The sequence below is a fragment of the Lagenorhynchus albirostris genome, chromosome 3 (genome assembly GCF_949774975.1).
Source record: "Lagenorhynchus albirostris chromosome 3, mLagAlb1.1, whole genome shotgun sequence".
NCBI classification, from domain to species: domain Eukaryota; kingdom Metazoa; phylum Chordata; class Mammalia; order Artiodactyla; family Delphinidae; genus Lagenorhynchus; species Lagenorhynchus albirostris.
Genome location: NC_083097.1, coordinates 137,579,341 through 137,601,574, shown reverse-complemented (window position 1 = coordinate 137,601,574; position 22,234 = coordinate 137,579,341). Strand labels below are relative to the sequence as shown.

At 36.9% G+C, this 22,234-nt stretch overlaps 1 protein-coding gene across 3 annotated transcripts in view; it reads left to right on the top strand.

The window, feature by feature from the left end:
- Positions 1–526: 526 nt before the first annotated feature.
- Positions 527–22,234, top strand: part of GABRB2 (gamma-aminobutyric acid type A receptor subunit beta2) — a 293,005-nt gene continuing 271,297 nt past the window's right edge. For all 3 annotated transcript variants that reach the window (XM_060146526.1, XM_060146527.1, XM_060146525.1), the window contains exons 1-3: positions 527–659; positions 815–906; positions 1,926–1,993. In XM_060146526.1, the coding sequence (XP_060002509.1) occupies positions 583–659; positions 815–906; positions 1,926–1,993 (237 nt within the window). In that variant the 5' untranslated portion in view covers positions 527–582. The remainder of the gene's footprint in view (positions 660–814; positions 907–1,925; positions 1,994–22,234) is intronic.

Genomic DNA, 22,234 nt, shown 5'->3' with positions numbered 1-22,234 from the left:
CATTTCGCCCCAGGCAGGGAATGCTATTTGCCACGGAAATAAAGTTCAGATTTCTCTCCCCACCCCACCCTCGCCGCTTGCTGATGCCAGAAGTGGACTCTCAGGCACCCATCTTCCCCCTAGCACTACACACCTGCTCTCCTTTAAATTCCTAATCTGGTTTTGCATATTTAAGAGGAAACACCCCCCCCCCCCCCACACACACACACCCCAAAACCCCACAACCCGCGAGGTGCAAAACTGCCTCCTGCAAGTACCAAAACTTAACAGACTCTCTAGTTGTTTTTGTCTTAACAAAAGGACTACAAAGATTTTGCTCCGGGTCCTCCTGTGGGGTGACTTTTTTATATTATTCAAATACGCATATATTATACATATATATGTTTTTCCCTTTTCCCCTTTGATTTTTTTTTTTTTCCTCCTTAACAAGAAAATCTTCTCGGTCCCAGGCAACCGCTGCTGCCCCTTTGATGTTTTGGTACGCCTTGCGCATGCGCCTCACATTAGAATTACTGCACTGGGCAGACTAAGTTGGATCTCCTGTCTCCAGTGAAACCCTCAATCCCGTCCAAAACTAAAGGGATGTGGAGAGTCCGGAAAAAGGGCTACTTTGGGATCTGGCCGTTCCCCTTAATAATCGCCGCTGTCTGTGCGCAGAGGTAAGTGTGTCTAGCGTTTCTGTTTCCTTTTTCACTTTGAAAGGCTCTGTCTGCCTACCTCTGTGAGCAAGGATCTGTAGTGAGGATCAGATAGATGCTGAAGCGCTGTGCTTGCTGTCTTATTGATGCCTGTTTATTGTCTTTTCTTTCTTTAGTGTCAATGACCCTAGTAATATGTCGCTGGTTAAAGAGACGGTGGACAGACTCCTGAAAGGCTATGATATTCGGCTGAGACCAGATTTTGGAGGTAATGGGGTTGCCTTGGAAATAAGAAACAGCCCAGCAGCTATATAGCCTAAGCTGTCTTTTGAGCTTTGTGCGCTGTCTTCCCTCTCCCTCATTGTGGGTTGCATGTGGTGTACTGAACATGTCTCTGTGTTACAATATTGAGAAACTGATCCAAACTTAAGCTGGTTTGTTACTCTCTAGCACTTAGATGGTCTTTCAGAGAGACCTTCTTAGCCTGTAGTGGTGACTGCTGTCCTTCAGCTTCACTGTTTAAATCCTTTGCTTCACTGTCTTTGTTTCCTTGAGATACAAACCTCTTAAGTTTAGTTAATGGTGTGCCTGGTGAACCTGGCTTACTGAAGGCCATCGGGAACATTTTTGGGGACAAGATATGCAGACAGTTGGTTGAGAAGTCGCATTAACCCCCTGTGCCCACCTACTTTGGAAGAGTTCTAGCCATGGTTTAAATTGGCTGGTGTCTGGATATTATCCAGTCCTGGAAACCTCACTGCAGGGGACAGTGGGGTGGGGGGAGAGGGGCCTGGGGGGATGGGAGGATAGGGAGGGTAGTGGAAGAAGGGCTAGAGACCTCTCTTGCTGCAGCCTTAGATACACTGATATGCCTATTTAATTTTACTCCAGACTCTAACAAAGCTCAAAGAGTTAAAACCTGCACAGAAGCGGGGGGTGGGAAGAATGAGGAGGGGGTGCAGTATATAACTGCAGTGCAATATATAACATTTCGCTTGGGCTAGCCAGATTCCGGTGCTTTTGTGGTTGTGTGTATTCTCATGCTAAGATACCTACCTATGTAGACAGACGTGGAATCCCTCACCCATCGGACACGTGTGTGCCTGTTCAATAGAGCATTTCCCAGAGGAGTACCTGTCACTCTTTAAAAAGGAGCAGAGAATTGAAGAATTTGAGTGTGAGCAGTGGGAAGGGATTTGGGGCAGAGTGTCCCGTGCCCGGGGACTACTCTTGCTAAGAATGCATGAAGTTCTGAGAAATCACGTGGCTGGCCATTTTGGTTTGCAGGTCCCCCTGTGGCTGTGGGAATGAACATCGACATCGCCAGCATCGATATGGTTTCTGAAGTCAATATGGTGAGTATTGAGGTTTATGGCTGTGTCTCTGCAAACCTTCATTTGGGGACAGGAAGGAGAAAGGATCCAACGGGTGAGGGTGGGGTGTGCATGAGTATGTGTAGGAAGTGGGGTGAGGGCAGGGCATTTTGCTTTGGAACCCACTGTCTTTGAGGCTTCAGAGCTGGCTCTTTCTGGTCCCTAAAGATTTTTCCAACCTGGTTTGAAATCGTGGGACTTGGCGAAGAGGGTGTAAAATGCATCACACGTTCATGTGCAAAACGCAGCCACGTGCAGGAGAACCCCTGCAGGAGTCACATGTCCTAAGGTTCAGTGGGAAACCCACTTCATCAAGTGATTTTTCTGAGTTTGGTGTGGGGTCAGGGAAGGAAAGAAGAGGAGAGAAAAGGGAAGTGTTTTGATTTGACATTTCGCAGAGAATATAACCTGGGAACTAAACTAGTGGAGAGGCTGAATAAATGACCCTCGGATACTGATATCCACTTGTTGCTTTTGGAGCCGGCCTCTTTACAGTTGATGGCAAGCCCCGCCCCCTGCCCATGGCTCACCTGCTCCTTTAACCCCCAAAATAAATAAAATAAAAATTGGCCACCCTGCTTTCAAAAGGTAAGCTCAGACCTATGTGTCATCTCTGGTCACTTCTGCAATGGTATTCACTGCATGTCCTACGCCTGTGTGATTTATGGACAGCAGCACTCCTTAGTGGCCCCCTCCTTGGTCTTGGGGCAAGTGCTAAGAGAAAAAGCCTCCGTCTTCCCCTCCCGGGAACACTTGTGTGTATGGGGGTGGGGGGGGCTGAGGGGGGCGGGGCTGAGGGGAGGGTTGCTTCATGCAGGAGCGCCCCCTGCTGCCCATGTTGGGGCACTGCAGACATACAAGACAATAAGTGTCCCAGATACCCCTGCTTACTTGCGCCATTTCTTCAGTGACTTTTCTACTCTGTGTTTTTGAAGTTTTCACCCTTGGAAAAGTCTCTCTAGAAAGGCCACATTTGAATGTAAGATGCCAGGGTTACTTTCAGTCCTAATAGGATACAGCACATTGCAGAAGATTGTATTGTAGTGTAGTTTTGCCTGGAAACAGGATGCACTGTTAAAGAAGAGGGTCTAGTGTGTAAGGTTTTATGCAAAACGGTTCTAAGCCAGCCATCAGGACTTGAAAGTTAGGACACTTATTAATTCACTCGAGAGCCAAATACTAGGTAGTGGATATGCTCTTAACATGATATAAATTTTCATCACCCCAGAATTCAAATATAGAGGAAGCTCAAATAACCAGCCCAACCTTATACAATGTCCAAAGATAGGTGATAATCCTGAGCTATCACAAGCTTATGAAACATCTGTGACTACTCCAGAGAACATTCAACTCTTTCAGTGATGTTTTTAAGGACGTGTATCTTGTTATATTCTAATTATTGGGAAAGCATTTTATGATATAGGATTTGAACACAGACTGAAGATACTATTGGATGATTCAGAACCATAGATTTCCCACACATTGTGAGAATCTCCTGTGTGGGTAGAGAATATTTCTTTCTTGGGAAACTAAACATTTAACTTCTCAGATATACAAATATTCACTTTTGTGAAATTTTAGAGGTCTTTCATCAGTTTATATTTTGAATTTTACCATGAAAATAGAAAATGTCCTCATGTGGGTACCTGCTAAGTCCTAGGTACTTGAATCTAAATTGTGTGGCTAAAAAGAAAGTGATATGGAAATCAGGTGTAGCTCTGTGTGTCCTGTCTTTTGATTTACTTATGCTCTTTTCCCACATTTTATTCTGTCACCTTCCTCTTCAGAGCATCAGAAAGGTGAGACTTTATGGAAAAATTAAGAAATATTTAGAATCTAAAGAGACAGTGATGAGATGATTAGAAGTTGCTGCATTAGAACTTAGATGTATAAGTTAGCTGAGAACTTAGACCTATTATATCCCAAAATGGCTTAAGAGTAGTGGCATTGTTTTCTTCTTCTTAAGTTTTGTTCATTTTTCACCAGCATGCAGCATTTTGGAGAGGTGTCAGAGCTGGACATGATGCCAAGACCTGCTAGTCAAAATATAGACCCAGTTAAGGCGATGTGTCATCTCTTAAAGCTATTTACTGTTGCAGAAAAGTCTCGGGATGTTGAAAGTGCAGAAACAAACGTCAGGTTGTAAATAAGTCAGTACTGCAGCATTAATGATTAGAACCAAGCATTATAAATTCCATGCTAGATTCCTTTCTTAGCCTACTGCTAACACACATGGACTTGTCCAGACACAGTTTTACTTGTTGAAAAATTAACACTTTTATGATTAACAATCATAGTGACTTTAATCCTTCAAAGAAAAATTTTGTGATATGTACTATTTTTTAAAGTATGGTTATTTTATTTGAAGCAACAGATGGGAAATTCCATCCCTGATGTCTAAATAAAAGAAGATGTTTATGGCATATTGCCCACTGTATACAGGTCTAAAAGGGTTAGGATCTTTCGATTAGATTCAGCTCTGAAAGAATGGTTGATTGATTATTTAAGTGAAACCTCAAAATTGATTAATGCACATGTTTCTGCCTCATTATCCTTTGTGGCCTGCAACCTCTGGTACTTGTAGCTTTCTTTTATTATAGCAAATCTTCCTTTGAAGAATGGTAGGCACCAGACCATTTAGACTGTCATTGACTCATTTGTACTGAAAGGAAAAATGGCCCATGTCGATGTGGTGCTCCTGGTAAATGACAAAGATAGAAAGACCTGAATACTAGTTCTGCCTCTGCTGTTCAGTCAACTTGAGGGAATTGACAGCCCCATGGGGCGTGGTTTCTCTTTTTTAATATATATATATATATATATATATATATATATATATATTTATTTGGCTGCACCTGGTCTTAGTGGTGGCACGCGGGATCTTTAGTTTTGGCATGTGAACTCTTAGTTGAGGCATGTGGGATCTAGTTCCCTGACCAGGGATCAAACCCGGGCCCCCTGCCTAGAGAGCATGGAGTTTTAGCCACTGGACCACCAGGGAAGTCCTGGGGCTTGATCTCTTCACCTGCTAAAAGGGAATAATAGTCCCCGTTTACATATTTTAGGTGAGTACCAGAATTAATAAAATGATGCAAGTGAAAGTACTGGTGTCCCATGAACATAGCTTATATAGAAGACTGAATATCAGCCTGTCACTAAGGAGACCCAGTGTCCATTCCAGCTGCTGCCCTAAGTGTACTTGGGTCAGTGATTTACATTACGTGGTCTCAGTTTCCATATGTTTGAAATGAGAGGGACATGCCAAATTGACTTCTAACTCAAAGTTACATGTGTTTCTGCTTTGGTTTATCATAATAGCTCTGTTGGGTACAAAGAAGTTCCAGGAAACTTGGAAATCCAGCATAAACGTTAGAAAAATGCAGAATTCCTAAATGGCATGCAGTTCTGAGTTCTTAGGAGGGTGATGATGGTATCTTACTCACCCATGTGACTCAGGTGACTGTTGATCCAGTGGAAGATCTCTGGAAGAACACGATCTCAATTAGAATGTCCCTGAGCAGAAAGCTTGGCTTTAGAATGAAACATTTTTAGATGTCTTGGTTAAATTGGCAGGACTCTTTTTGTTAAGATTCTTTGATGAAAATGCATTTTAAGTTCCAAAATTGGCTCTGAGGATTATGGACTGAAATAGCTTTCTCTTCATTTAAAGCAGATTCTTCTCCATCTTGGAACAACACATTTGCCAACCGAAGAGTGAAGCAATATTTCACTTTTGAGGAAAGCGTTCTAGTAAACATATACACAAATTACCTTTTTATGGAATGGCAAATGGTGAAAAGTGCTGCCTTTTTTTTTTTTAAACAGATGTTTTCTTGCATCACCAGCTGCACAGTTTAAAATTCAATTCGACACAAATACTTATTTAGCAGCTACTATGATCCAGCTATGTGTTAGGCCATAGGGACAGAGCAGCGAACAAGAATGACTTGTCCCCTGACCTCATGAAACTTAATATCTTGGTGTTTACTATCGTTAATTCTACTGCAGGCTCCTATCATACTTATGTTTAACATGAGCATTTTCTCTAAAAATTTTTATGAGCAGCCTCTTGAGGACCTAGTTGTCTGTATCTCCCATGCGTTCCTTTGTCACTTGTTGATTTCACCATTCATTTGTTATTTGATATTTCAAATTGCCTGATATGTTACATATTTATTGTCTTCCTAAATGATTTGTATAAAATACATGTAGCCAAGGTTATAGTATCTCTCTCCATGTAGTTTTGCTCTGTAAACAACCGTTGGTTGGAAGTTTGACTACATAGTATCATATATGTGGAGAGACAGAGCATGGACTTGTAGGCCTCAAATTCAAGACACTTTTTAAATTACTATTTAAATCAATTAATGTGGAAAGAATCACAGTGTAGGACCACTGAGTTCTTTGAAAGCAGAAATACACAGGGCATATTGGAAATACAGAATTCTGAGGTATTATGTAGAAATTACTAGGTGAAGATGGGGGTTAGAGGTCTGTGGATAAATGTTTTAAGCAGAAAGAGTGGCATATAGGAGAAAAAACAGGAAAAATAAATGGGATTAGGAATTTGCAAGTAGCTTTAAATGGCTGGATTTGGGAGTGGGAGTGAGGAAGTGATAAGATTTGGTATTGAGATCATAAGTGGTGATCAAATTACATAGACCATTTTTGTAGCTTGCAGAAGAGTTTACATTTTGTTCCAAAGGCTGTAGGGACCCATGAAAAGATGTCAGTAGGAGAATCGCTTGAACAGATTCACACTTGAGGAAGATGCTTTTGAAGTATGAGGGGTGCAGCAAGACCAAAGGTTGGGAGATAAGGTGAAAATCCACTGCAAAAATCCAGAAAGCATGGATGAACAGAGACAGGGATGTAAAGGAGAAGATACAAAATCAGTGCTTTTACGAGGCAGAAGTGGCAGGACTTGGTGAATCGTAAGTTTCTGATGGTTTCATTTATCGATATGGGGAACACCAAAAGGGCAGCCAGTTTGGGGGTGGGCTGGGGATTGAGGTGTGTGGGAAGACAGTTCATTTTGGGAAACGCTGACTTTTCTCCACACATGGAATCTCCAAATGGAGATTGGAAAATACAGGTCTGGAGCTTAGTAAGACGTCATGACTAGAGAGATGAACTTGGACATTGTCAGCATATAAGTGGTACTTATAACGGTGTGAATGGATACAATTAAAAAGGGAAAGTGAAAGGACGGCAAAAAATGGGGATCTGGTGAGCAGTGTAATTTAAGTGGTGGAATGCTGAAAAGGAGCCCACACAGATTAGTAAGTAGCTAAGCAGCAGTCAGATGGTAGGAGAACCCACAGATAATAATGTCTTCAAAGCTGAGGCACAAGAGAGTTTAAAAAGGAAGAAAATGGTCAGCTGCGTCAGATGCCACAACGATCAATTGAAATAAGTTCTGAGACTTGTCTCCCAGCTATAGTAAGTGACAGGAGCGTGTTGGTAAATGTAGCGAGAGGAGTCTTAGTGGTTGAAGACTACACCTTTGAAAAGTGTGGATCTGAAGCAAAGTCGGGAGAGGGCAACTGCTAAAAGAAGTCATGTATCATTTGGAGAAGTACCCCTAGAAGGGAGTAGGTTGCAGACACGAAGCAGGAGCTGGGGTGGGTGACGGGATGTGGAGCGAGGGGAAGGGGTTGTGAAGACTCACCGACCCAGACTTCATTCTCAATAAATGAAGCTCTCCTATCCAATTTTAACAAGCTGTCGTTTTCTCGCCTTCTTTTCCTTCTGCTTCCCCTTCTCTTCCCCCTCAACTCCCCCTCTGTGCAATGCCCAACATTTTCCACCATCACAGCACTAATATAAGAAAATAATCACAGTTATTGCTCATTGGGCCCTTAACTTGTGCAGGTATCCTCTTGATGTGTATTATCTCATCCAGTCCTCCTATAAAAGCAGTGATATGGCTGGTGTCCACCTTTTTATAAAAGAGGAGCCTGAGGCCCAGAGAGGTTAAGTGACTTATTCAAGGTCACCCAGCTAGCAAATGATTGACTTTACATCCCTCAATCTTAGCCCTCTGGTTATACTGCACGTTTAGATGTAGTAAGGCATCATTTAAAAAAAAATTATTCTCATTCCTTATGGACCTGTTTTGTTGTAGTTGTTTGTTTTTATTTATTTTATTTTATTTATTTTTTTGGAAACAGTGGGTAGATCAGATAAACTAATCCTATATGTTACTGTTACTCCTCAATCTCTCCACCTTGAAAAAAAATCTTAATTTCATTAAAATGACTTTTTCACATAGGTACTTTATTCAGTGTGTATTAAATATAAGACATGGTTTCTGTCCTTGAGAAATTTATACTTTATATTACATCTATTACCAGGTAATAAAGGAAGATTTATATAAGATCTTGAAAAGTCAAGGATGTTGCTTGTGTCATGATTCCTTTCATTATGAATGGGTGCTGTTAACTTGTCTAATAATTTTCCTATTGCTCCAGCAGAATCTGTCATATAAGCATTAAGGCCAATAGCTGTCACAAAATGTTGGATGATAAAGTTCAAGAACTGTGTCAGTGGTTTTAAGCTTTGGGTGGACACTATGTGAAAAGACCCTTTCCCTTTTTTTCTTTTATTATCAATTGAATTTTTTCCATTGAAAACACATTTTTGTGATTTCTGATAAATTACTGCTGCGAATAATCTCTTAAAAGTGGTTGAGTGTTTTTCTTCTCTTCCCGGATCTTTACTCCCTCTGGCCCACACAGTATAAATGAGGTTCATTATAAAGATTACATCTCAAGAAGATTTATTCATCAATTTTTAAACAATTATTGCACATGATATAGGCAGTTTATAAATCATTTTCTCTGGGTTAACTCTTAGGGCAGGTCCTTTGCTGTTGCTTTGTAGGAGCCTAAACAATGCCCTTGCTTGATTGTGACATGAAATAAAAATCTGACTGTGAGCTTACCCTGCAAGAGAAGGAAGGGGAGGGAAATATCCCAAGTTTCATATTTTAGAAGCACCTCAAAGCGTGCTTTAGTGTGATCCCTCCCACCTCCTTGTTAAATGGTCTTGAGAATTTCTATAAGAATGTAAATCAGAGAAAGTCCTTTTCTTAACACTGTGACAGGGGTACTGACTAATTTCGGGGTGGGGCACTGGCTTCTTTTGAAATCATTCATTCTGTAACGTTTATTTGTGATCAGTGCTCTTGGCATCGTGACCAGATAATTTGTTGTTGTGAGGGGGCTGTCATGTGCATTGTAAGATGTTTAACAGCATGTCTGGCTTCTACCTACTAGATGCCAGAGGTACCCTCGCAGTTATGAAAACCAAAAATGTCTCCAGATATTGCCAGTTGTGTCCTGGGGGATGAACTTGTCCTCAGCTCAGAACCCCCAGTGTAGAATATGGTGTTGTGCTTTTGTCTCCAAACAAGTTGAGAAAAGAAGAGATTTTCTCATTGAGTAATGGCTTTCATACTTAATCACCATTTTCATTTCTGTTTCATGGTACATTATGACAAAGCCAATTTTAAAAGATCAACAAACATCAAAGGCAAAAATTATCCACATCCCCGTCACTTCATTAAAACTTTTAATTTGCCTATAATACCTTCTACTTCTTGTCTATTTGCTTATTCATACTTTACACATTACACTTAGTTATTTGTAGAGAGAATTTTGTAGTCTGTGTTTTCACTTAACAGACCATGAGTATTTTTGCAGTTTTATGCTTTCTCTAAAAAAATGCACACCTTTATTACTACCAGTGTAAACTGATGTGTATTCTTCTATGGCTTTTTGGTGATCTTACAAACATATACAAACATATGAATATATTGACATTTTCTTTTTTATTGTATATTTTTTCAAAAAAATTTTAAAATACATTTTATAGATTATTAGTCATAATTCTAGCTATAGGTTATTTGAAAATAAATATATAATTTACTTATAAACTATTAACTACATAAAAATCATATATAAAATAGAGAACTGGATTTAAATAGCATAAATGGAAACTTTTATCTATCAATTTGATTCTCATTTACACAGCTACTCTTTCCTCTATTTTTAGCCTGATATTACTCAGCTTTTCCAAAATCATTTTACATTTTTGGATGACACAAAAATACTTTGAAACACACAGTTAAAAGAGGAATGAGAAAGTAGATGGTTATGAGTTTTTAAAAGATACAAACACAAGATTTACATGTTCCTTCCAGATATGCATTTTATTTGCAAAATATGTATTTTATTAAACAAGGAGAAAAATGGGTCTATATTATTCTGTCCCTATTTATATGGAAAAATATGGCCATGTCTTTAACCCATTGTCTCTTGCCTAGTGCTCATTTTGTAAACATTCTATTGGCCTTTTTATCGCCAAGTCTTATTTTCCCTGCTCTGTAATTTGGCATGTACTGCCCACTTACCTGCCAAGAGGTCTTAACTTAGAAGTAATTGCTTGGGCAATTAAAGATGAAATAACTTTTCTCCTAACCCAATAGCCAGAATTAAAGTAATGAAGTTTTTAAGGTGACTCTACATGTATCTTAGAAAAGTGATACATGAATAAGCCATGGCTAAATATTAGAGATATTGAGGTGTGCGAATGTATGGAAATTGTCTGCATCCCAGTGCCTAGCACAATTCCGGACAATTAGTAGATACTCAACAAATATGTGGTGAAAGGAGTTGTTGGAGGGGGTAATGGAAAGACTGCAGTATATCAGGCTAACAGGAAGTATTTATATAATACTTCTTAACCAGCACCATGTCAGTTAGGCTATTTTGTGGAAGGATATGAAATGGTTCATACACTAGACCTAAGGCTCACTCTAGAGTCAAGAAAGAGTGATCTTCATTGCCTGAAGAGGGAGGTGAGGGTTGATGGAGAGAAGAGTGTTTCAGATCGGTGGGAGAGGAGAGTAGTATATCCCTGTGGTAGAGGAATCAAAATAAAAGGTTGAGATCCAGGTTTTTACAGTGGTTCTCAGGCTTTACTGTGCAACAGAATCACCTAAGTCTTGTATTAATATTTGTATTTTCAGGGCACATGCCCAGAGTCTAATTCAGGAGGTCTAGGATGGAGTTCAGGAATTCGCATGTTTAAAATCTCTTTATGTGACTGACGTAGGTACTGTCTGAGGGCCACTGTTTTAGGAACACTAGTTTTATAGTGAAGGTGGAAGCTAATACAATCACTAATAAAGGAATTTGACAACAGAACTGGTCTCTAGTTGTCATATGAATTTTTGCAATGAGAAAGCTCCAAGTGGTCAGAGTCGGTGGGATTTGTAGAAGACTTGGTAGAAGAGGGAAAGCTGGACTGAGCAAGAAGGATCAGTGCAATACGAATGGATAGAAAATAAGGAGAACCGTCCTATGGGAGTCAGTGGGCATGGAGACAGTATGAGGAAAGGCATTACATGTTAGCAATAATAATATTGCAAAAATAAACACTTAGAGCGCATATAACTATCCCACTTAATGTTCACAAAAGTCTCATGAGCTAGATAATATTATCATCCTCTTTTATAAGTGTAGAAACAAGGACTAGAGGGATTGTATAATTTCTACAATTACAGAGCTCATATATGTGGACAGGAACGGTAGGGTGCATATGTAGGGTATACCTACGTATGGTGAAGCTTAATTGCATAAGACCTTGGCACCTGTGCAGAGGAGACACTGAAATTTCTGGGGTGGATGCTAGGAATGATGAGTCTTAAGCACCTTCACAAAGAATAAAAGTAAGGGTCATTTACTAAGGGTAAGAATGAGAGAGTAGAAAAACATTTTCCAGATCTGATTTTTATTTTTATAAAATGCCCCTTTGAACCTCCATACTAATTTTTTTGACACAAATGATGAGAAGAATCATAGTTCTGTATTTTAAAAGGTCAAACAAAGTTTGTGAAATGGGGGGAGAGATTAGCACAGGGTTTGATGCTATGAATATAATTAATAATAGCTGCATCAGTTATTTGGTTATAAGAGGTCTGGGTAATATCAGAAATACTGATATTTTAACATACGTTTTAGGATAATATGATTTGACTATACCTTCCTGTTTAGAAAGATAGCTATTTGATTGGTGGTTAGTACTAGTAGTATTACACATTTACATGTAGGGAAAATGCCATTAAAATAGCTTCCTACAAATTATTTATGGCTGCTTAATTGTATTTCTTGAAGTATATGCTTAAATTTGAAGGTCTCAGTGATTAAGCATCTTGAGGGTGCTCGTCTACAGATCAGTAATTTAGTGCCTAATTGGTGCAAGACCATCGAATCAAAAATTTTTTTAAAAGTTTATCTACTGGCTTTTACATGTCTCTCTTTTAACTAAATAATCTCTAAAAGTCACCTTTTATTCTGCTATTTTTAAAAAATTTTAGATAGAAATGATGCTGTTATCATGAGAATTGAACCTCAGACTACTTGACTTGCTTAATAAATGAATGTCTATTTATCTGTGCACCAATATGTAATGTCCATTATAAAACATACCCAAAATAGAGATTTAAAGAGGATTTGATAAAAATATATAAAGTTACAATATTTTTATCTCATACTCACCTTGATACTGGCTTAGAGTTTTTTATTTCCCATGAAAATAAGAATATAGCAAATAGTGATGGAAAATTACAGTCTGTTCTGTTCTGCATATTAGTCTGTTAATGGGAACTTTTGGATAGTAGGGCTTATAATATAGATAATTCAAAGGTGACTGCTATTTTCTATGGATACAGCCCCATTTATTCCTACCTTGCAACTTCTAAAGCATCAACATAGAAAAAATGTTTTAGTGTGCTGTTCATCCCTTCCAGGAGGGAGTATTTGTTTTAAAATAATCGTTGAATCTTCCTGCTTCCTAGGACTACACGTTAACTGGATTGACCAAAAAATTATATAATCAGACAGCTGGCTTTTAAACAAATATACAAAGATCATCTTTAAAATTTGTTCATTTTAGTGAGGGTATTGACATTTCATTGACTGTAAATCTTTTACAGTCAATGAAACGTTTTAAATATTAATCTTAAATGATTTATAGGCCATTTAAAAGACTATCACAAAATAAGAAGCAGAAATGTTAAAGAGTTTTAAATGTGAGTGAGTAGGTGCCAGTTATTAGGTTGTAAAATCAAATCACCATTCTGTGTTTTCACTGTTATTGAAGACACAGTGCTCCAAAAAATGAAATTTAAGTAACTTTTCTCTTTCTTTTCCTTGACCTACAGACAAAGAAAGACTTATTTTGTAAATACAGATTTCTGAATTTTTTTGTTTTTTGTTTTGCTTTTCTTTTTTCTTTTTCTTTTTTTTTTTTTTGCCAAATGAACGTTTGAGTTAATAGACTGAAGATCTTTTGAAATGTTCTCTGATCAGTCAGTCGTGTAAACCATTCCTCTTTCAAGCACTGCTAAGCCAGTACTCTCTTGGACACTGGTGGGGCTGATCTGCTAGGCTGTGTAAATTTGCGTCTGGCTTATGTGTTGTAAGAATGCTCATTACTTGAATCCCATTAGTAGGCCTGTGTGGCAAACCATTTTTCTAACAGAATTCATTAGAGAATGATACCTTTGTCATTCTAAAAGCCATAATATTTTAAGCACTTGCCAGATTTACAGTTGAAAGATCTATGGAATTACAGACCACATGAAAAACAAAGAGCTTATTCCCTTCGGAGTTTTTAGATGATTTATTTTTAGACTTTAGGTTTTGGAGGCCAATTTTCTATCTATTTAATGAGCCAGTTTTGAGAACCACATTTTAAAATGGCTTTATCTTTTTATTTTACTAACTGGATGTGATCGTCATCACCAGGTAGATCACTTAGGTAGAAATTTGTTGTAATGGAATTTTCTTGACTTAGGATGCTTTAGTCAAAGTGGCAAATGTTATAAATGGGTTCTGGTTGTACAATTCCCAGATTTGGACATAATACCTCTTAAGAGTTTATGCTCTCATTTTAAAAATTAGCCACAATTCTGGAGCTCTGGTTTTCCTGCTTTGTTGTTTTGGTGCATAGTGCAATCGTGGCAAGAATAAAACCTGATTAAATTAAATGCCACTTGTGCTGTTGGGCTTTAAAGAGAGAGAGAACGAGAAAGAGAGACCCAGAGAGGGAGATGGAGGGAGAGATAGACAAATGTGGTTCCTGGCCTTGAGGAATTTGTAATTGTTTTCAATAGTTGAGAAATAACAGAAGGCCTTTTTTAATAAAGTTATCTGTGTTTTGTTTTTTGTTAGCATAAATGAGTATCATATAAAATATGCAACAAGGATTTGCCATATAAGAATGTGTATATAATCAGGGACTGTCCTTTTGAATTTACATGATATGGAATCAAAGGTATCAAAGTGCATGTGGATTCTCTTTGTTCTTTTAAGCATTTGATAGTTTGCAAACAAATACTATTAAAAAGAGTCAATGAAAAACAGGATTTGAAAAAATTGCATTATACCTTTTAACTGGGATATATATTTTTTATGACTAATAACACTACTAAGAATCACCACCATTTATTGAGATAATTTTATGAAATGAAGTTTAATTTTTCAGTGACTTCACATTTAATTTTCAAAAACCTCTATGAAATAAGAAGTGTTATCACAGTTTACAGATGGCTAAACTGAGGGTTAGAAGATGTGTGTGAGTTAGAACCAAGACAATACAGCTTTCCTTTATTTTACAGCTAGAAAGTGCTGGAACTGGAGTTAGAGCCCAGTTTGTCTCCTATCCTACTTATTTTGTGTTTTTCTCAAGTTAAAGGAAGGGGAAGTTTAAAAAATTGAATGGACCTGCCTCCACTATAATCTCCCAGAATGATTAATAGTCCACATTCCAGTTCCCCAGATAAATTTTGGGAAACTTATAAAAATCAAACAAATAGAACATGAAGGATAAAATCTGTAATATGCAAAAATAGTCTAAGTCATTTGGAAATAAATTACAATAGTAATTATCACTGTTTAGGTATCATTAGGGTTGGTGGGTAAATTGAAAATTATGATTTACTTTTTTCTTGGTCATTTTAAATCATCTTTCATCACTAGGGAATGATTTCAATTCTGGCTCAAAACAAAAATCTGCTCTGAAAAAATGTATCTGGTAATCCTGAGAATTAATAACAAAATTAGATTTGACTAAATTTAAGAGAGGCTTTTTTAGAACCAAGAAAATATCAGCCCTTCATATCTTACTTGTTATTTTAATGAGGTGGAACGTATCTCAGAATATTCAGTAAAATGACGATTGGTATTTGTGTGAAATAATAATTGTGATGCATTTCAAGGTCAGTTCAAAAGACTTCAGTTTAAATATATTTGTGTTCCTCAAGGTTGGGAAAAATATGTGGCTTAAACAAAATGTTTCTAATCTCTTTTCTTTTTTTCTACTTTCTCAAATGTCCAACTGGGTTGATAAAAATTATGAATAAAATTAAGCCAGGTATATCATGTATATCTAAAAACACTGTGTATATATACATATATGAATATGACTATATGAACATATATAATTTAAAAATAATTACTAAGTTCTGTATTTCTTTTGAAAGCAAACAGTCCTTGGACTAAAATATGCTATTGCATTTTTTTAGAGATTATTTCTGTGGTTACTGTGGAAAGGTATTTATATCAAAAGCAGGGACTGGGAAGTTCTGAATTTGTCCTGAATTTGTCACTGATGATAAAACTTTGTAAACATTTCTTAAATTCTAGTTCAGAGTTACTGTATTTGAAAATGAAACAAATTAAATGAAAGAGATAAGGTTACTTCCAGCTATGTGTTATGTTTGCTTTGTAAAACAGGTAAGTTTGTCTGTCACATAATTTTCTTAAGAGTCTGCAATTTTTAAATCTGAATTGCTTTTATTACTTATATCTCTCCATTATAGAAAAATCAGTAATAAACTGTAGTGAAAAGTGAAGATCTCTATTAATATCACTCAGAAATAAATACTGTTAGCAAAAGGATCGCTAAACCTCAAGACTTATTGGGAATTCACGTGTGTACATGAAATAGAATCAGATAGTATACATTATGGGTTTTTTTTTCTTTTTTTAGAGAGACATTTAATCTTTATTTTTAACATAGACATTCTTTACTTCTGGTCAATGTGCCATTTTCTTCAATAATTAAACAGTTGTACAACATATGTTTCATAGGCCACAAACGACCTATTAGCATAAAATTCAAGTAAACTCATATATAAGCCAGAGTGACTTTTCTATATCACAATATGTAAAAATTTATTTTATCATTCCCCCCTCTTTTTTTTAACATCTTTATTGGAGTATAATTGCTTTACAATGGTGTGTTAGTTTCTGCTGTATAACAAAGTAAGTCAGCTATACATATACATATATCCCCATATCCCTTCCCTTTCGCATCTCCTTCCCACCCTCCCTATCGCACCCCTCTAGGTGGACACAAAGCACCGAGCTGATCTCCCTGTGCTATGCAGCTGCTTCCCACAAGCTATTTTACATTTGGTAGTGTATATATGTCTATGCCACTCTCTCACTTCGTCCCAGCTTACCCTTCCCCCTCCCCATGTCCTCAAGTCCATTCTCTACGTCTGTGTCTTTATTCCTGTCCTGCCCCTAGGTTCTTCATTACCTTTTTTTTTTTTTTTTTTTTTTTAGATTCCATATATATGTGTTAGGATACGGTATTTGTTTTTCTCTTTCTGACTTACTTCACTCTGTATGACAGACTCTGGGTCCATCCACCTCACTACAAATAACTCAAATTCATTTCTTTTTATGGCTGAGTAATATTCCATTGTATATATGTGCCACATCTTCTTTATCCATTCATCTGTTGATGGACACTTAGGTTGCTTCCAATACATTATGTTTTATAATATGATTTCTGCACTTAACATTTTGTGAGCATCTTTTGATGCTATCTAAAATTTTTCTGTAACAAAATATCCAGTGGTTGTATAGAATTTCATTGTATGGCTGTACCATATTTATGAAATCAGTCCTCTGTTGGTGGTCATTATGATTATTTTGTGTATTTTTACTCTTATGAACTAAACTGTATTAAACTGTCCTGTGTATTCATATTTGATGCAATTATAACATTTTTCCCCTAAATTCTTAGAAGTAGGATTACTGGAACCCAAAGCAGGGTTGATACATATTTTAGATATTATACATTTTACATATTTATATATTTAGATTTGGGTACATATTACAAATCTATCCTTCCTTTAAAACATTGTTAATTAATGTTCACACCACCCAGTGTATGGGAGTTCCATTTGCACACTCCCAGACCAGTCCTGGGTATCTCCCTCAGGATATTCATCCTTTCCATCTTTGCTAATCTCTAAGGTGAAATTAGTAATTTCCTTTATCAGTTAAAATTTTTATTGCCAGGTAACTATCTCAAATACCTTTTTGTATTCATAGACCATTTGCATTTTTTCATTTTGAATTGCCTTTTTATGTCATTTATTGATTTTTTTTTCTATTAGAATAATTTTTTGTTAGCTATTTGTTAGAACTTTCTATACATTGGGTTGGCCAAAATGTTCATTCGGGTTTTTCCATAAGATGTTACGGAAAAACCCAAACGAACATTTTGGCCAACCCAATATTAAGATTATAACCCTTTGTCATATATTGCAAACATACTTCTTTGTATAATAACTTTGTGAATACTATCTTTTGATGTACTAAAGAATGTTATGGATTTTGATCTTGGCTTTTAGACTTTGAAAAGTCTTGTTTGCCATAAGATTTAAAAAAAGAAATGTTCAAATCATCTGTCATTATTTTACGTATTTTTTACCATAGAAATTGAATCCATTTGAGATGTATTTTAGAGTAAGTTCTGAAGCAGGAATATACATAGGTAGGATAGATAGATAGATAGATAGATGTCACAATAATTTTTAAGGCAATCTGTCATTTTCCTAATGATTTGAAATGTTGTCTTCCTCACATATGAAATCTCATATGTCCTTAGGTCTTTGTTTTTATTCTGTAACTTATCTCATTAATATTTTCCTATATTGTTGTACCAAAACTATGTGTTTTTAATTTTTCTAGCTTTAAATATTAAGACAGATTTCCCACAACGTAGTCTTATCTCACACCTGTTAGAGTGGCTGTCACCAAAAAGACAAGAAATAACAAGTGTTGGTGAGGGTGTGGAGAAAAGGGAACCCTTGTGCACTGTTGCTGGGAATGTAAATTGGTGCAGCCACTATGGAAAACAGCATGGAGGTTCCTCAAAAAATTAAAAATAGAACTACCATATGATTCAGCAATTCTGCTTCTGTGTATTTAGCCAAAGGAAATGAACCACCAACTCAAAAAGATACTTTATCTGTCTGTCTACCTATCTATCTGTCTATCTGCCTATCTACATAAATATCCCCATGTTCATTGCAGTCTTATTTACAATAGCCAAGATATGGGAAAAAAATCTAAGTATCCATCAATGGATGGATAAAGAAAATGTGATATATAAATATATAAAACATATACAATGGAATATTATTCTGCCATAAAAAGAATAAAGTCTTACTATTTGTGACAATATGGGTGGACCTTGAGGGCATTATGCTAAGAGAAATAAGTCAGAGAAAGACAAATACTGTATAATCTCACTTATATATGGAATCTAAAAGCAAACAAAGAACGAACTCATAGATAAGACAGAGAACAGATTGATGGATGCCAGAGGCAGGGGCTGGGAAGTGGGCATAGTAAGTGACGGGGGTCAAAAGATACAGACTTTTATAAAAATAAATACAGTGTAAAGTTTTAAAATAAATGTCATGGGGATGTAATTTACAGCATAGTGGCTATAGCTGATAATACTGTTTTGCATATTGAAAGTTGCCGAGAGAGTAGATCTTAAAAGTTCTCATCACAAGAGAAAATTTGTAGCTGTGTGTGGTGATGGATGCTAAGTAGACTTATTGTGGAGATCATTTTGCCACATATACAGATACTGAATTACCCTGTTATACAATGAAACTGAGTTAATGTTTTATGTCAGTTATAACTAAAAAAAAGGACAAATCTCCCCTCATTATGTTTCTACTTAATTGTACTTAACCTTTATGAAATAGTTATACCTTCATACAATCTTTAAATTTTGGCAAGTTGAAAATAATGCTACTAAGGGTAAGCTGGGATGAAGTGAGAGAGTGGCATGGACACATATACGCTACCAAATGTAAAATAGATAGCTAGTGGGAAGCAGCCGCATAGCACAGGGAGACCAACTCGGTGCTTTGTGACCACCTAGAGGGGTGGGATAGAGAGGGTGGGACGGAAACGCAAGAGGGAGGGGATATGGGGATATATGTATACGTATAGCTGGTTCACTTTGTTATACAGCAGACACTAACACAACACTGCAAAGCAATTATACTCAAATAAAGATGTTAAAAAAAATAATGCTACTTGTATTTTGGTTGTAATTGCAGTATAATTTATGAAGGAGTTTGGAAGGAAATTTACTTAGCGGTATTGGTTCTTCCTATTGAAGAACATACTGTGTCTCCTCATTTATACATATTCTTTTATGTCCTTCTGTAAAATTTTACAGTTTTCTCTGGGTAAGTCTTGCAGATTTCTTGTTAAATTTATTCCCATAGGGCTTACATAATTCTTGTTAAATTCAGTGCTTTTCAGCTTTTATGGTTATTGTGAATGGGATTTTTATATCCAGTGATTATTTTTCATTCCTGGCCAAAAGAACAAATGCCATATAACCACCCTAGAAGGGGGTGTCTTTTAACTTTACAACTCAGAGCACCATTTCCATTTCAATTTATGCATACACCTTGGGTATCACTAATATATTTAAGATGTATGCACAGAAACATTGTGCATTTTTTTTGCAGTTTGTTATATTTCTAATCAGTGTAAACATTTTAAAAGTGATTGTTTTATTTCCACTTCAGTCTTCTACATAGGACTCATTTACTTGGCCCCATAGAACCAACACAAATTACCACTGAGGGTACAGTCTAGATTTAAAGCAGTAGTCTCTGCTTCATATATACCATTTTTTATTTTGTACATAATAACTTTATGAAAGAAAGAAAATTTTTTGGATATAGTAAGCCAAATTATCATCATGTGCTATATCTAAACTCTGGTGTCTATTACTTGCAGTATGGATGATTCAATTACAAATAGTTCAGGAGGGGCTATTTCATGTTGAGAACAGTTACAAGCAGAAAATAAAACACCATAACTGACACACTGTGTGCGGATATTGCTACAAATACTGTTTCAGAGTGAAGACTTGGCTACATCATGACTTTTATCCACAGGCTTGATCACCAAAGATTAAGAACTATAAAAGCTCTTTCATTATGGTAAGTTATAAATCATAATTGGTTTGACTGTTTTAAATACATTTTTTTTACATCTTTATTGGAGTATAATTACTTTACAATGGTGTGTTAGTTTCTGCTTTATAACAAAGTGAATCAGTTATACATATACATATGTTCCCATATCTCTTCCCTCTTGTGTCTCCCTCCCTCCCACCCTCCCTATCCCACCCCTCCAGGAGGTCACAAAGCACCAAGCTGATTTCCCTGTGCTATGCGGCTGCTTCCCACTAGCTATCTACCTTACCTTTGGTAGTGTATATATGTCCATGTGTCTCTCTCGCTTTGTCACAGCTTACCCTTCCCCCTCCCCATATCCTCAAGTCCATTCTCTAGTAGGTCTATGTCTTTATTCCTGTCTTACCCCTAGGTTCTTCATGACATTCTTTTTCTCTTAAATTCCATATATATGTGTTAGCATACAGTATTTGTCTTTCTCTTTCTGATTTACTTCACTCTGTATGACAGACTCTACATGTGTCCACCTCATTACAAATAGCTCAATTTCATTTCTCTTTATGGCTGAGTAATATTCCATTGTATATATGTGCCACATCTTCTTTATCCATTCATCCGTCGATGGACACTTAGGTTGTTTCCATCTCCGGGCTATTGTAAATACAGTTGCGAAGATTATTTTGGTACATGACTCTTTTTGAATTGTGGTTTTCTCAGGGTATGTGCCCAGTAGTGGGATTGCTGGGTCATATGGTAGTTCTATTTGTAGTTTGTAAAGGAACCTCCATACTGTTCTCCATAGTGGCTGAACCAATTCACATTCCCACCAGCAGTGCAAGAGTGTTCCCTTTTCTCCACACCCTCTCCAGCATTTATTGTTTCTACATTTTTTGATGATGGCCATTCTGACTGGTGTGAGATGAAATCTCATTGTAGTTTTGATTTGCATTTCCCTAATGATTAGTGATGTTGAGCATTCTTTCATGTGTTTGTTGGCAGTCTGTATATCTTCTTTGGAGAAATGTCTATTGAGGTCTTCTGCCCATTTTTGGATTGGGTTGTTTGGTTTTTTGTTATTGAGCTGCATGAGCTGCTTATAAATTTTGGAGATTAATCCTTTGTCCGTTGCTTCATTTGCAAATATTTTCTCCCATTCTGAGGGTTGTCTTTTGTTCTTGTTTATAGTTTCCTTTGCTCTGCAAAAGCTTTGAAGTTTCATTAGGTCCCATTTGTTTATTTTTGTTTCCATTTCTCTAGGAGCTGGGTCAAAAAGGACCTTGCTGTGATTTATGTCATAGAGTGTTCTGCCTAAGTTTTCTTCTAAGAGTTTGATAGTTTCTGGCCTTACATTTAGGTCTTTAAACCATTTTGAGCTTATTTTTGTGTATGGTGGTAGGGAGTGATCTAATCTCATACTTTTACATGTACCTGTCCAGTTTTCCCAGCACCACTTACTGAAGAGGCTGTCCTTTCTCCACTGTACATTCCTGCCTCCTTTATCAAAGATAAGGTGACCATATGTGCGTGGGTTTATCTCTGGGCTTTCTATCCTGTTCCATCGATCTATCTTTCTGTTTTTGTGCTATTACCATACTGTCTTGATTACTGTAGCTTTGTAGTATAGTCTGAAGTCAGGGAGCCTGATCCCTCCCGCTCCATTTTTCGTTCTCAAGATTGCTTTGGCTATTTGGGGTCTTTTGTGTTTCCATGCAAATTGCGAAATTTTTTGTTCTAGTTCTGTGAAAAATACCAGTGGTAGTTTGATAGGGGTTGCATCGAATCTGTAGATTGCTTTGGGTAGTATAGTCATTTTCACAATGTTGATTCTTCCAGTCCGAGAACGTGGTATATCTCTCCATCTATTTGTATCATCTTTAATTTCTTTTATCAGTGTC